This window comes from Cydia pomonella, chromosome 11 (assembly GCF_033807575.1).
Source record: "Cydia pomonella isolate Wapato2018A chromosome 11, ilCydPomo1, whole genome shotgun sequence".
Taxonomy (NCBI): Eukaryota; Metazoa; Arthropoda; class Insecta; order Lepidoptera; family Tortricidae; genus Cydia; species Cydia pomonella.
The window spans coordinates 7,506,669-7,523,441 of record NC_084713.1 but is presented as its reverse complement, the minus strand read 5'-3'; the positions used below and the strand labels follow the sequence as shown (position 1 = coordinate 7,523,441).

The window sequence follows — 16,773 nt, the reverse complement described above, 5'->3', positions numbered from 1 at the left end:
CCATCTAAATAATATACCCCTTAAAAGGTCAGCACAAACCGAAAGGATAAGCCGGCTTTATCTGTTTTCTAACCAATTACCTCTAGGAATTAGGCATAGGACATTACGTCGGGCTAACTAAGCTACAATGCCACTATTCTATTAAAGGTAATGGAACGTTTTCGTCCTTTTTGTGCCCTTACTAACGAGCAGGGTTATGTATTACAGACGTTCTTTATTACAAGCTTTTATTTGACTTGCCCTGTTAGTATGTACATTTATATTAGTTAGTTAGTGGGTCGAATCTTGGAAGCTAAATATGACCCACATCCCAGTTTCCGATTGAACTGAAATTTTGCATACATATATCCAAATCGGATGGCAATGCAATATTATTATGATGGAGCTGATCTGATGATGGAGGCAGGAGGTGGCCATGGTAACTCTGTGATAAAACAACGCAAACTAAAATTGCCTCGATGATTTTTAGTTGCCTGTACAATTAGCGACAAAAGTTTGTACCAAAAATAAAATTTTCGCCAAACACTTTTTGTACCCTTACTAATTCATAAGCAGGGTTATGTACCTATTACAGACGTTCTTTATTACAAGCTTTTATTTGACTTACCCTATTAGTATGTACATTTATAAGTTACTTATTGTGGGTTGAATCTTGGAAGCTAAATTTGAGCCACTTTCCGATTTTCGATTGAGCTGAAATTAGCATACATATATGTAAATCAGATGACAATGCAATATTATGGTACCATCGAGCTGATCTGATGGTGGAGACAGGAGGTGGCCATGGGAACTCTGGGATAAAACAAAGCAAACCAATTGTGTTTGGGGTTCCTAGAATTGCCCCGATCAGTATTAGATGCCTGTGGAAAGAAAAGTACAGTCAGCTATAAAAGCTTATCGCAAAAATAAAAAGGTTTAGCTAAAAACTTATTTTTATTATTTTACTTATTGATTATTTAACCTTTATTGCAGAATAACAAAAAAGACAAATGGCGGACTTAATGCCTTAAGGCATTCTCTACCATTCAACCATTGGGCCATACTTACAATTTTTAATATGTATGTATTAAGATTTAGAAACTTACGTGAGCTCACATTTTCACGTTTTCAAGTCGAAAATTCATTGGAATTGTAAAATTGGAGATGAATAATAACCAACGCATACTCTCTGCCTCTGTCAGCCAACGCGTTTAGATCCAGTTGAAGCCCTTCGTTATAGAGCGAAATGTCGCGCAACGAGTTTTAAATCTATATATTTAATATTTTGGGCATTACTTTAAATATCTTATCACAAAACGATATCTCACATTAGAGTATAAGTACTGTTTTTTTTATCTATTTTTACAAGATTAGATGTTTTAGAAGTTTAAGAATTTTTAAAAACAGTCCCTAATTTGGAGAGCAAGATAGTTCTTTCCAAATCGATTAATACGAGTAAATGACTAAAATTACAGAGTCCCATAGTGTAATAACTGGATTAAAACCGAGTCGAGTATGATTCTCATTTTAAAGCCGGTTAAAAAGATACGTTTTAAAAAAACTTTTGTAAATTAGATTTACAGGATTAAAACAAAATTCTACATTACCCACAAAATTTAAAAATGTGCTTTTCATTTCAAGGATTATATTCTAACACATCAAAGATCTTTTATAATGCAAATGGGAGCAATTTACTTTAAAGGGCTTCTTTTTGATATGTAGCAGATAAATAAAAAATAGAGGGCTCATTTAAATACAAAACTCCTCTGGGATCTAATTATTGAAGGTGTATTTGACATCAGATGATATTATATTGAAAACGTATTGGTTGATTGTATATTATAAAAACAATTACAACTTCATCATTCGCTTGCCCTTATCCCATTCATTTGGGGTCGGCGCAGCATGTCTTTTCCTTCCATATCTTTCTGTCACCCGTCATCTCATCGTTCACTCGCGTTCGTTTCATGTCATCTCTCACACAATCCATCCACCGTTTCCTAGGTTTTCCTCTGCCGTTCCATCCCTCCACATTCATTCGTAATACCTTTCTCGTCACATGACTTTCATCCCTCCGCATCACATGCCCATACCACGCTAGGCGATTCGCTCTTACTTTTTCTATTATGGGTGCAACTTTCAGACTTCCTCTTATATACTCATTCCTTATCCTATCCATTCTTGTAACACCACACATCCATCTTAACATTCTCATTTCCGCTACATGCAATCTCTTTTCATCCGTCACTTTTAGGGCCCAACACTCTGATCCATACATGACGACAGGTCTTATAATGGTTTTATAAATTTTACCCTTCAGTCGGAGGGGCATCCGGGCGTCACAAATTGTTCCCGTGACCTGTCGCCATTTCATCCATCCTGTGCTAATCCGGTTTTTCACGTCACGGTCAATATCGCCATCGCACTGCACGAGCGAACCGAGATATTTGAAATCGGAGCAGAAAAACAATTACAACTTATGTACTCATTTTATGGATGCAGTCCATTCATAAAGTGAGTTTGTACTTTTGCAGCTGAGTGTACATGTCATCATTTGTGATTTATACCTCGCAATATTGTGCAGTATTACGGGACCTTCGGCACGCGACGCCCAGTTGTATTTGGTCAAATTATTCCAAACGGAATTATGCGTGTATTCTATATTGTTTCCATCGACATGTTACGTCCATTGAGTTATTATTACTATAGAGAAGCTATACCAAATAATGAAACATATTTATTGCATCCATGGTAGGTACACAGGTGTTACATAATAGTTTGCTTCACATGGGCCCTGGTAGGCCACGGCAATATTCTTACATTTAAAGATTGAGCTATGTAAGTACAATTAACAATGTTTTATTATTGAATTTTAAATGATCAGGTTGTATTGTATAATTATTACTAAAGTCAATAACAGATTTTATGTGACAAAAAAATATAAAATTAAATATTCATGTTTAAAAAGTGTTACAGTTTATGTCAGTTTCCGAATATGGCCGGGTTTGTCACCGCTACTATTAATGCATTTTCTAACGCTTCAGCCCCTCGGGAACTGGCATATGTCTACTCTCAATTTAAATATAGGTAATTTATTCTTGACGTAATTGAATTCTAAAATAGTGTGCTAAGTTGTGCTGAAATTTTTATTTTAAGTTATCTACTTTTATTGCTATTACGATGTAGAGTTACAAATATTCGTAAAAAAAGAATTAATGGGTACATTTTAACAGACCGATTTTTCACAATCGCTTACTCAAAATTGGTTCTAACGGTTTCTTATATAATACATATTATTCAAATAAATTCACTTTTCTAAATCAATCTTTACAATAAAGTTCAAATTGTAAGCAACTATCACATATCCCTTCCCTTGTTTAAGCGCCTCATTTGGCCTATTTATTTTATTTAATATTATTATTTTTACAATCTCGGTGTTGAATGTGAGCACGATGTGAAAGCTCTACGCCAGCTGTATGTAAAATTTCGGCATATCCCACTTACCTTTTATTTTAAAACCTTTCTGGAGAATGGAAATGTAAGGATAGTGCTTACATTTATCCGGCCGGTTTTAATACATAATGGATATTTTCTGTCTGGAGCGTGGGTGTTCATTGAAAATGTAGTAACCGCTTTAGTATGGTTACCTAATATTTGTTAGCGTGGGTGTATGTTCATGTTCAGCGGGTCGCCTCAAGTTATACTCGCCCCATCACTCCAAACGCGTTTTAGTTCTGAAAAAGATGTCTTGCTTTGATATTTAGATTGGAATAAGAACTGTGCTACCAATTCTGTTGGTTTTATTCTTTACTTAACGGTGAAATTAAATCGGTGATCTGGAGTTAAAAAACATCAATTACCAACCTAAATAAAATACAACACGCGAGATCTCATGCAATTTACATCGCCATCTAATTAATTACAGTTAATTAAATCGTTAAAAAATATTAATCACTGGATACACGGACATCCTACTTTTATTGAATAGCTCGGTTTCATTGGTTGATAGGGCCCGTATGCGGGGTGCGGGAGATTTCCAAAACGTATGCCATTATGAGTTTCACTAGTCGTTATACCACCTTACCGCCTGCGGGGAGTCACCCGCATGCTGTATATCGACCGAACTATCGACTTATGAGTTTTACTAGTCGTTATACCGCCTGCGGGGAGTCCCCGCACGCTTTATATCGACCGAGTTATCGACCAATGAAACTGAGCCAGAAGGGATATTGGTGTACGTCAAATTATGACACTATGGCGGGGAATATTCCAAATTGACATTGACAAATTGACAGCATATTGCTCATAAGTCTTGAGTTTTTTGTAGCTGTTACTTTGGAAAGAGGTTTTAAACTCTTTAGACTAAACTGACAATAAATTTCATTGAAAATTTAATTTCAACTTAAAACTTAGGTATGATTAAAAATAACTTAGCTGTATCAGTGCAACATAAATTTGATCACCATCAATCACTGAATTATAAAAATTGGTTCCTGATCACCGATTAAATTTCACCGTGTTTCAGTAGGTATATATATAACGCGAGATTCCAGTTACAAGTAAATAGCTGTTACATATTAGGTAAAGTTATAGAATATTGATATAAGATGTAAGTTTTAGTTCCATGAGCGTAGTTTTATAATATAACATTATCTGATGTAAAAAAAATATTTCTTTTATTTCCTAATATTTTACAAAACAAGTACAATTGAAATTGAAACGTAATGGTTTTTACATACTTATTTTAACCGATTATTATATATCACTTGCCGACTAAAAATTCGGTTACGATTCCTAAATTGGACACGCTTCCAAGATAACTGCAATTGTAGGTAACTTACTGTAAATAGAAATTCGATATACTTAACTCTTTTGTCACGAGATTTTGATTAGATTAAGAGTCATAGAATCCAGGGCCAAGTTTGTTGCGGATAATATTTGGCGTCGCGTGGGCCGAATGTTGATTTTCAATTCAGTTGTTAGCTTTAAGCTGTACACGCCCATATTGTGAAGTACCAGACTGTGAAGTACCATTACCAGTACGATACCGTGCCAGAAATAGAAATAGAAAGTTCAACATCAAGAAGAACTTAGAGCAAATAAACAAGTCAATTTAATTGATTTGCTGCGTTTTCTATTTTTGAAATCCTTAATAGGTTAGTGGGTGGTCGCTTTTCCATAGGAAGGGCTCCATTTTGCTTCATTACATTACTACGTTTTATGGGGAAGCGGCGTCCCCTTTTCTCTTAAAATCAAACTCGGCACGTCGGGTACTGCTCCCGGTACTGGTTTTCTATACAAATACAGAACCGGGAATTCCAGGTTCTCGGTAACGTACAAATTCGCTTCAGTGTGATAACCGCGTTAAAAGTTACCCTGCGGTTTGGTTCCGGTGTGCGTACCCCTAATTCCTCACGGCCCAATTCGAACTTTCAGATAGGTCAGAAATTTTATAAAGATATGATATGGATTGAATATGTCAGTATCAAAAATGACGTTTTTGTTTGAAGAAGTTCGAATTGGGCCGTTACTAAAACATTCCGAAAGTTCCAAGTTAATTAGACATTTCTTTCCCTCAAAGGGCAGGTTGTTTGTTGGACATACTATTTTTTAAGTAGACACCTGAAGAGCGTGTATTAATATTGAAGACATTGTTACATATAAAAACATTTTGCACGTGCCTCCCCAAACACGCTTATGCGGCCATGGAACGCACGCATGCCGACCGCCATACATTTGTGGTGTCATGTCAATGTCGAGCGTGCACGATTCTGACGCTTAACGCATGCGTCGTGTCGTGGCGAAGTTATTGTATTCAAATTATAGATTGAAATCAGATCAGATATAGGTAAACCATCATGCCGCCACTAACCACTCAACCATTACTAACTAGCTTATTTATACAAAAACATATTGCATTGAAAAGAAAAACAGAGAACTGTTGAATTGTAACAATGCGTGGGCACTGTATGTAGCCCTACTAGCTCTCTCATTAGTGAGACGACTGCAACCGACAATGGGACACAATAAAGTAGTAGATTTCTAACAATAGTTTGTGATACAAGTAAAATATTATAAAACACGAGCGAATAATGTATATGAATGGTGTTGCAGGCGTCCATAGGCTACGGTGACTGCTTACCATCAGGCGGGCCGTATTCTTGTTTGCCACCGTCGTGGTATTAAAAAAAAAATATATAAGTATTATCGAATTCAAATTAGGGACAAAGAGGCAGGCATTGAAAGTCATTTGAATTATTTCGGTAGTGATTCTGATCTCACAAAAAAAGGTTTAAAATAAAATACAACAAATTAAAGCAAGAAATATTACTTTGCAAATCCGCGAGAAAATAACGTGTTAGTCAATCAGTGCTAACCCGTTATACTTACTTGCGTATTTTTACATGCAATTAATGTTCCCACCCTCCCACCGCAAAAATAAATACGCAAATAAATATAAACAAAACGTTCAGTTCAGTTCAGTTGTCGGGTGTCAGACCGTCAACATCTCCAGCATCTCCTGAGGATGCCACGTAGAGAGGCGAAACAAGTGTCGAGGTTTGTACTTTTGGTGGTGGGTTGTTATTTCATTTTACAGTCATAATTATACAAAAAAGAAAAAAAAAAAAGCTTAGTAAGATTTAGCCGCTAAACCTATAGCTCTTTGGCCTTATTTTTTGCCGACTATTAGGCTAGGAGGCCGTAGAATTTTCGAATTAAACATATCAAATTGAAGCAAAATGTAGGTGGACAGGTAGGCAGTGGTAAGTTTTTAATATCAACCTGGCTAATACTGGTAGTTCCAGGTTGCAGTGTATACATGTGTAATAAAAAATAAAAAATAAAATATTATAGGACATTATTACACAAATTGACTAAGTCCCACAGTAAGCTCAATAAGGCTTGTGTTGAGGGTACTTAGACAACGATATATATAATATATAAATATTTATAAATACAAATACATAGAAAACACCCATGACTCAGGAACAAATATCCATGCTCATCACACGAATACATGCCCTTACCAGGATTTGAACCCGGGACCATCAGCTTCGTAGGCAGGGTCACTACCCACTAGGCCAAACCGGTCGCCAAATAAAGGCAACATATACCTTGTTTACACCAAAACAAACACGTTTAACAGGCTTGTTGAATAAACTTCAATTGGATATTTATTCCCAAGAGTAGTGTAGTAACTTTGGCTTTGTTACGAACTGGAAATACTCGTTAGATGAAAATAGAGGAATCTCTCTGGTAGCTGCGAAACGAGTATGAAATGGGGTCCATTCGACCCGGTACATGTATGGTTAAATAATTGATGAATCAGCTAATTGTCGCAGTAAATAATATAACTAAGTAGACAGTTTACACTGAAAGTAACGATTAATAAAAATTGAAAAGTCTACTTACAGTGCCATGGTCTGTAACGCAATTGGCTGTCTTTGGGACAGTTATGTACGGCACGATTCTAAAAATGCTTATAAGATGTTACACACATGGTACATGTGACAGATGTTATCTTATAAGCATTGTTCAAATCGGGCCGGGCCGGTAGTGCAATATTATGTCACAGGAGTTACGTGAAGAAACGTCCCCGTACCCTTGAAAGCTTAATGGAACTTCTATTTCCTACAGAATATAATACTTGATAGATAACATTACAATTATTCAGAGATTGTTGTGTTTGCCCTAGTTAAAACAGTTTAATTTTTTTTTCGTATCGCCTCAGTGAAAACGCGTTTTCCCTAGTTAAAACTGCCTGTGTGCTGCTTTCTTCGCCGCGCTCGTCTTCGCACCTATCTCTTGGCTCTGGCAGAATGCCGTTAAATCATGAAAGTGTATAATTAAAAAAAAAATTAAAATTCGTTTATTTCGAGTAACATAATGACTCATACATATTAATTTGGAACACTAGACTTAAACACTATACTACAAATACGAGTACACATGCATTAATACCTACAATAAAATTATACAAAGAAAATATGCATAAGCTCGTTCATATATAGGTTGAAAAGCGATGGTGAGCTCAACCCCCCCTGCCTCACCCCACATTGCAACCTATACGTCTCAGACAATGTACCAGCCCATCTCACGTTGTTGATCTGGTTTCCATACCAATATCTAAATATACCTATCAAATCGGGCGCTAAGTTAATTCCCTCAAGTTTCTTCCAAAGTATATCGTAGGAAACCAGATCAAACGCTTTTGATAAATCTAGGTAACAGGCATAAACTGGCGTATTTCTATCAACATAATACGCTGCGGTATGCTTAAGGCACAGGATAGCACTTTCAGTTGACAGCCCGGGCCTAAACCCGAACTGGTTGTCATGCAATGAAAGGTTTTTATTCAACTGCGCATTAAGCACACCGTCCAGTACCTTTGCCATAACAGTAGCGAGCGATATCGGTCTATAGTTATTTTTACTAGTTAGGTCTCCTGTCTTGTTTTTCGCCACTGGTATGACCAAGGTTTTTATTAAGTCGAGGGGCAGGTAAGAATGGGATATGCACAGAGAATAAAACATTGCAAGTACACGCAGGATATGACGACCAGCAAACCGTAGATGCTCCACACTGAGACCATCGTGACCAGGCGACTTGCCACCAGACATGGATTTAATGGCTTTGGCTATCTCTGAGACTGATATCCTTGTCGCCTGTCTATCCACTATCGCCCCAGCGCAGGCCTCCCTTTCCTGCGAAGGTGTTATGCTTGGTTTCACAATAAAGTGGTCTCTGAATATATTAGCAATAGTCTCATGATCCGTTGCCCCTTCAACGCTCGCCGGCGGGCCAGGCCTAGCATTTAGCTTGCTAGTTGACTTCCAAAATGCCTTAAAATCTTTTTTTGCGTGTTGTGACGCTATTATGTCCATTTGTATTTGATTTTGATGATCTTGGCACCATTTTAGTCGAGACTTGAATATACGTCGACTCTCACACATTTTATTGTACTCAGTGCCCACCATAGGTTTGCCACTAGACACCCACACAAGAAATGCCTGCCTCGCCCGCCAATGAGCATCTTTCACGTGCCTGTTCCAACCCACTATACGATTTCTATTCTTTTTCTTAGGTCCCACATTTCCCTTACTAACTATGGCAGACTGGCTGAGCGCCGATACAATGTCCCTATACATGTCATCTAAGATTAATTTATGATATGGGTCACTACAGCATTTATCACCACAATGAATAAAATCAGAAGGAAAATGGATATTTTTTAATCTGTTATCGCATTCTTTTGTGTATGCCGCAATCTGCTCTGTTGTTCTCTCCCCCCATATTGCGTAATTAGTGTTATTAAGTGGCGCAGCAGTTAATCTAGGTGTTAATACACCTATATTACATTCCACTATGAGGGGAAAGTGGTCAGACCAAACCACGTCACACTTAACATGTAAATTCCGAACAGAACCTAAAGCCGACTGTGTCACAATACAGTGGTCCAGCCAGCGCCTAGACCCGTGCGCCTCACTGATAAAAGTGTAGGTATCAGAAGAAAGTCCAAATCTGTTTATATCTACGCACACCCAGCTCTGTTCATTACAATAATTACTTAGTTCCGTGAAAAATAACTCACCTGGATGTGCGTTAAAGTCCCCTAAGATATAAACTGATTCCACTTCACATTCATCCACTATTGCACTCACCGCGCTAAGGCAATCCGTGAACTCGGGCAAGTTGTCTGAGCAATCCGTGGGCATATACACACAGACAACTATAAACGGCCGACCACTAGTCACTATTTTAACCGCACATACGCGTGAATTACTACACTGTAACACTGATACGCATTGAAACAGATTACTTCGCCACAGAAGTGCCACTCCGCCGTACGGTCGCCCTTTCAGCATACCAGAGGATGTGTCCACCGCCGATGTTCCCGTAAACGAGAAATCGCTGCTAATATTGCCTAAATATGGAATTTCAGTAGGTAATAGCCACGATTCCTGCAAAGCGATTATATCGGAGATTTGGCAGAGTTGTCTAACGTAGTCGACTGATCGTTTGACACTTTTACAATTAAAACTAGTTAATTTAATTGTGCGTTGTTCCATTAATATATGTAATTATGTACTTATGTGCCGCCTTCAGTAGCAACTCTGTTCGAGTATCTGTGCTTGAAATGCACAAACCGCCTAAATACAATGTCTTTAGGCCACAGACTAGTGTCTAGAAACAATGGCAATTTACTCTCGTATACAAAAAATTTAAAAGCCTTATGATTTTGTTTCTTTTTCATTATAATTTTTTCTAATGACACATTTTCATGAGTTTTTGTTTTTATGTAATCTATTATGTCATTTTCATTCGTATCCTGGTGTATTTTTGATATAAAGATAGGAATCAGTTTCTCTGCCGCTTTGAACTTGCTGTTGACATCACTAGTTGCCGTTCCCACCTGTCCATTAAATCGGTTTGACGATTTCTTTTTTCGGTATGTAACAGTTTTCCATTCATCCCCGTATTTATTATGCAAGCACTCTTTGCTTATGGGGTCGCTGTTACTAATCATGACGTTTTGCGCGCCGGAGGTAGAACAGCTGATCACCTGACTTTCCGTTGTTCGTGGCGAGCCAGTTCCGATATGAGTAGACTTATTTTCCTTATCAGTCTCGACGGCCATTTCATTTCTCGTACTAATAGATTTAGATAAGGATATAGGTTGTTCATGCGGAACAGATGTCGATGACTCATCCACAATGGTTCTATATTGCAAATTTTCCTCCATCTGATTTATTTGCATTGACACATTTTGTTTTATGGAACTAGCATTATCGTTTAAGGTTGAGTTATGATGTTGTGACATACCATAAGGTCCACTGTCTGCTTGTAAACACCAAGCACCCCTTTTTACGTTAATAGTGGACAAAGGAATATGCGGTGGAGAAGCATACCTATAAGATAGTTGCATTTCATTCCTTAAATCCTCTATCTGGCCTTTCGTGGCATAAGTATCCTTTATGGTGTTAATTTCAGCCTGGATCCGCAGTATGTCCTTTAAAAGCTTGGAACAGTCAAGATGATCAAAAGTCAATGGGGGTAGTTTTTCAAGCTGGTGAGCCACGAAAGTCGGAATTATATCTGGTTCCGTTGCTTTAAAAACACGTATTATATCACGAAGGTCCCTTTGATCCTTGCCTCCGCCCTTTCTTTTAATATTCCGCTCATTTGTAGGCAGAGCATCGAATAACAATGATTTTGATTTTTGAATTTCATCAACTGTAAACGACTTTTCACATATTCGCACTAAAGTATCTTCGTCACTTATTGAAATTTTATTTTGAATGTATGATAACATTTCGTCAATAATAATATTGCACGTATTGCACTTTAAAGTGTTCGATAACATTTTTAAACGACACAGCGGTGACGCGTATTGAAAGCAATGCGCGCACACGGATGAGCGCTCGCGCATGACTGATGCTAATACTCGTAGTGTACATTTATTTAGCACAGAAAAACATATTCGCTAAATTTATCTTTGTAATTTATAAGGATTCAGCGTTAAATACATTTTACTTTTTATTTATCATAATGTATCTAACACCTAAACAAAATGATAGCAGTGTTAAAGTACTAAATAGTACTAATGCCCACTGGCTTTTGAGGCCAACCGTCCATTCAGAATGTAGAAAATCAGACTAACAAAGTTAAGTTATTACAAGTTGGCGAGTGTGGGACGAATGTTTATGCTAACAGCTATTCTCATCGCAACCCAAGACGGGCTGGTAAACAAACATACAGGGTGTCCCAAAAAGGACACGCCATAGCGACACTGGAGGTAGACCAGTCTGAGAGGGTTCCAACCAACCTAACATGACCCTAGTAAAAGTTGCACCGTTTTCAAGTTATTGGCAATTTAACGTTTTTCGTGAATTTTGACCGTTTTCAGCATTGTTAGGCTCAGTGTGCACTTATAAAGCCCTTAAAATAAGTTTTTTTTATGTGTACGGCACCATGAATAGTTAATTAGGATAATAAAAGAGATATTTCATCGATAACCTACGTGAAATGTAAAAAAACAAGGGCTTGATCTAAAGTTTTATTCGCAGCGAAACATCAATTTCAACTTTGACCACCTGCCGTGAAAAAAAACTACTTAAAAGGTAACAAAAAAATAACGGTATAATATTAAACATTTTATGCAGATTCTAAAATGGTATAAAACATGCACCTTTCTGCCATAAAATAATGAGTTATTATCATCTTTCGAATGCCTCATAAAGCTAAGTTGGACTAGGGAATCTGCAATCCAATGACGCGTAATTCATCTTGGATTCTTATTGGCTTTGAGTGCAAGTTCTCAAATGGTTAAAAGAGTGAGACAACATGAGAATCTCGCTCTTTTTATCTCAACTTTGTCACACGGTCAACTGCTACCTGGGATTATCGTAGGGCTTATCTCTTTGAAGACAGAAGTGTAAGCTTTTGTTTGTACAATTGTGTCATCCATATATCTAATAAGCATTCCGGAATGCGTAAGCTGTTATGATATCATTGCTACTAAGTAAGGATATCATGAAGTAAGAAAGGTTCGAAAAAAATGTAATACAGGTTGAAGTTTCATTGATTTATTTATTTTTTACAACAGGTGCTCAAATTGTTTTCCGTCGACTCGTATGCACGCTTGGCAGCGTCTTCTGAAATTTCTTGTTAATTTCCTTAAGTTAATTTCGGATATGTCTCGTGCTGCCTGAAATACACGTTGCCGTAGTTCGTCTTGGGACCTTATTGGCTCGGAGTAGACCTTGTCTTTTAAGCATCCCCAATAAAAAAAATCCAATGGATTTAGGTCCGGCGAACGCGGTGGCCATAATACTGGTCCTAATCGGCCGATCCATCTTCTTGGGAATGTCTGCGAGAGATGGTCGCGAACATCGCGAGCGAAATGTGCTGGGCAGCCATCTTGCTGGTACCACATCCTCTGTCTCAGTGCGAGCGGTGTGTCTTCAAGTAAAACTGGCAGATCGTTTTGCAAGAACTGCAGGTAATTTCTCCCATTTAAAATAGCTGGTAACTCGACCGGTCCTATTATTTGGCCATTAAATATTCCCGTCCACAAATTAATTTTAAATTGATGTTGGGACCGGTCTTCTCTCCCTTCGTGTGGGTTTTCAATTTGCCAGCTATGAATATTGTGGAGATTGAGATACCCATCTCTTCTACACGTGGATTCGTCGCTCCACATCACTTCATTAAAAAAGTTTTCATTTTCTTCCAGTTTTTGAAGCATTTGTCGGCAAAATTCAACGCGGGGTGCGTAATCCGTCGGAAGAAGTGTTTGCAGGCGTTGAATATGATACGCATGATATTTATGACGTTTTAAAATTCTCTGTGCTGAGGATTTATTTACGCCGATGCGACGTTCAATATTTCTTAGAGAAATTTCTGGCTCTCTTTGTACCATATTTAAAACCACGTCGTCGTCAATAGTCCGGGGCCTTCCTTCAGCGTAAGCCTGTCCTGGCCTTCTGCCATTTCGACATGCATTCACAACTCTTAAAATAATTTCATGATTCGTGGCATGACGATTGGCATACCTTTGATTGTACAATCTTGCAGCCGATCTGGCGTTGTATGAGACAATTCCTCTGTTAGAGACACGCCTAGTTTCTCCATAGATCATGTGCATGTCACTGTACTCACGATCGGTGTAGTTGTGATCTGCCATTGTGATGGAGAGGTTCCAAAAAGCAATAATCAGTGTCCGTGAGCGGTGCCAAGTTGTCGTTTCAGTCCCACAAACATACCAAGTCAAAAAGAAATCAGAGTCCAGATGAAAGCCAAGTAGATTTGTTTAGGACCACGAATACACAGCAGCAAAGATAACACAACAATTGCACGAAACACACGGTAACGAACTAATCAGGATTAGGATTCCTAAATACTTACTAGAGATAAGGATGACTAGTGGCTATCCCTCCTCCTTCTGTTTTTAAAGAGATAATCCGCAGGATAATCCCAGGTAGCAGTTGACCGTGTGACAAAGTTGAGATAAAAAGAGCGAGATAGAGCGAGTGCATTTCATGTTGTCTCACTCTCTTAACCATTTGAGAACTTGCACTCAAAGCCAATAAGAATCCAAGATGAATTAGGTACGCGTCATTGGAGGCAGCTCGAAACATATCCAAAAAGCATTGCAGATTCCCTAGGCCAACTTAGCTTTATAAGGCATTCGAAAGATGATAATAACTCATTATTTTATGGCAGAAAGGTGCATGTTTTATACCATTTTAGAATCTGCATAAAATGCTTAATATTATAGCGTTATTTTTTTGTTACCTTTTAAGTAGTTTTTTTTCACGGCAGGTGGTCAAAGTTGAAATTGATGTTTCGCTGCAAATAAAACTTTAGATCAAGCCCTTGTTTTTTTACATTTCACGTAGGTTATCGATGAAATATCTCTTTTATTATCCTAATTAACTATTCATGGTGCCGTACACATAAAAAAAACTTATTATAAGGGCTTTATAAGTGCACACTGAGCCTAACAATGCTGAAAACGGTCAAAATTCACGAAAAACGTTAAATTGCCAATAACTTGAAAACGGTGCAACTTTTACTAGGGTCATGTTAGGTTGGTTGGAACCCTCTCAGGCTGGTCTACCTCCAGTGTCGCTATGGCGTGTCCTTTTTGGGACACCCTGTATAGGTTATTGTTAAGGAATTTGAAGTCACAGATTTGGTGAAACTATTAATATATTGTCTGCCTCCCACTGCTATACATGACAATGCGAAATTTAAACTATACATTCCGATAAGATTGCTAGTTAAAAATAGCTTTGATTAGCTCAATAGAGCGGTAGTCCGGTCTTCCAGAGCTGCGAGTTCGAATCTCGCCCTAGGTGGTTTACGATTTTCATTTTACATTATTTATTGAAGAAACTAAGGTACTTCAGTACACATGATCACAAGACCCACTAAAAATAATCAATCAGGCATGAATAGTACTGGCTTGGTCCAAACCATCAACTCGCAAGCAATTCGAATGACACTTTTGTCCAAATCCACTCGTGCAGATATGAGTGGGAGCCGTTATGCCAAAATCGCCTACGAGTATATCACTATGAGCTCTATATAATTCTACGACCTTTCGGTTTAACACGGCTTAACAACCACTGCGCACCAGAGAACAACGATTAGCGAACATTTGAACTTTACAGTCAGTTAGCTTGATTTGTGAGTTACATATATCGTTGTTAAAATATACGAGTAAGTATGTTGGATTTATATTGGCTGTAGATAAGTATAATGAACACGGCTTTAAGCATGGGTCTTATTAGGGATACTTTTGGTTTTCTGATATCAATATTTCAGTACAAACTGGTATAGCAATTAGCATCGTTAGTCACGCATTCATGCTGCCGAGTTTAGAATCAATGACACAGATTTTAAAAAATGTAATTCCATTTGAAGACTTTTTGTGTATTTCTTATCAGGGGAGTGTGATAAATTTGTTTTACCATCGTCGCTTGAGGCAAAAATCTTTTTGTTCTCTGCCTCATATAATAAGAACAGCTGTCTACATTACAAACTTAAACTCAAAGGGCTAAGGTTCAAATTTGTCTGTTAAAAGCCGGCAATTGTTTACTAAATTTGAACCACGGCCTACATCAGAGGCAGGGGTTTCGCTCATCAGTCTCGAGAAGGTTTGTTTGCTCACCGTGTTTGCACTCTAGCTCGACCTTGGCCATGACTGGCGACAACCATATAGCATTCAACTCATTTATTATTGAAGAGCCGTCCCGTGGAATAGAGGTATTTTTTATAGTACAGTCAGCATCAAAAGTAGCGGATGGAACAACGCGCCAAAAGTATTTGATATTCCGGATAACTTTTCCAAATAAAGATAAATTTCAAAAATTCGCGTTCAAAAGTATGTCTTTTACAGTCTTAGTTGTTCTATCTTAAATGCTTATGAAGCGTTATTTGATCCGCTACTTTTGATGCTGACTGTACCTAATAACCTGGCATGATTCATTGGTAAATGCTACCGTGTTATCAAATTATGTATACCAATATTTTTACATGTAATTTAAATATTAGACATATAGGTATAGTTTATAAAATATTAGGTATTCATACTCATTGATTTTTCTGCTACCCTAGGGGTAGGATTTGCATGACGGATCTTAAATGTAAGGGAAGATCCGTGGATCCTGTTCTAGATCCAGATAATATCATATATTTCGGATCCCGATTGCAAACTATGGCCTATCTATAGTGAGGGAACAAGCAAATTGTAACTCTTTCGCCTCGCATGACGTATACCTGTACTACCAAAAATATTTTTGGTAGTACATTATTTATATTATACACGGGCATTGATTGGTTGCTGCGCTTCGCACGTCATGTTATATTGGAAGGAATGAAAGCTAGTGAATCTAATATACTTTATTCAGATGGTATAGGTATTAAAATACTTGAGTTCGTTTGTATAGGTACGTAGGTATTTTTTTTTTATACTACGTCGGTGGCAAACAAGCATACGGCCTGCCTGATGGTAAGCAGTATCCGTACGCCTGCAACTCCAGTGGAGTTCATGCACATGTATTATGATTTAATTATATTTAATACTTTAAAAAACCAGACATCTAAACAAATTACCGTCTAAACGTACCGTGCTCATACCATGTTGGTTTTACAAGGAGCTATAAATATTTTTTTAGTGCGACTCCTTTTATGTACGTCTTCATTTTTTTCGCTTTTTATGAAGATAACCTCGTGTCTCTAGAATCTAGACCTGGTAAAAGGGTATAACCATATCCGAAGCTCCTG

At 37.7% G+C, this 16,773-nt stretch overlaps 3 protein-coding genes across 3 annotated transcripts in view; 1 reads left to right on the top strand and 2 right to left on the bottom strand.

The window, feature by feature from the left end:
• Positions 1-16,773, top strand: part of LOC133522741 (potassium channel subfamily K member 1-like) — an 89,082-nt gene that overhangs the window by 3,336 nt on the left and 68,973 nt on the right. The gene's annotated exons all lie outside the window — the stretch shown is intronic.
• Positions 7,953-10,049, bottom strand: LOC133523119 (uncharacterized). The gene has a single exon (XM_061858628.1). It carries the CDS (start codon positions 10,047-10,049, stop codon positions 7,953-7,955), a length of 2,097 nt encoding a protein of 698 aa, XP_061714612.1.
• LOC133522734 (uncharacterized) lies at positions 10,070-11,400 on the bottom strand. Its single transcript, XM_061858160.1, has one exon. It carries the CDS (start codon positions 11,342-11,344, stop codon positions 10,070-10,072), a length of 1,275 nt encoding a protein of 424 aa, XP_061714144.1. The 5' UTR covers positions 11,345-11,400.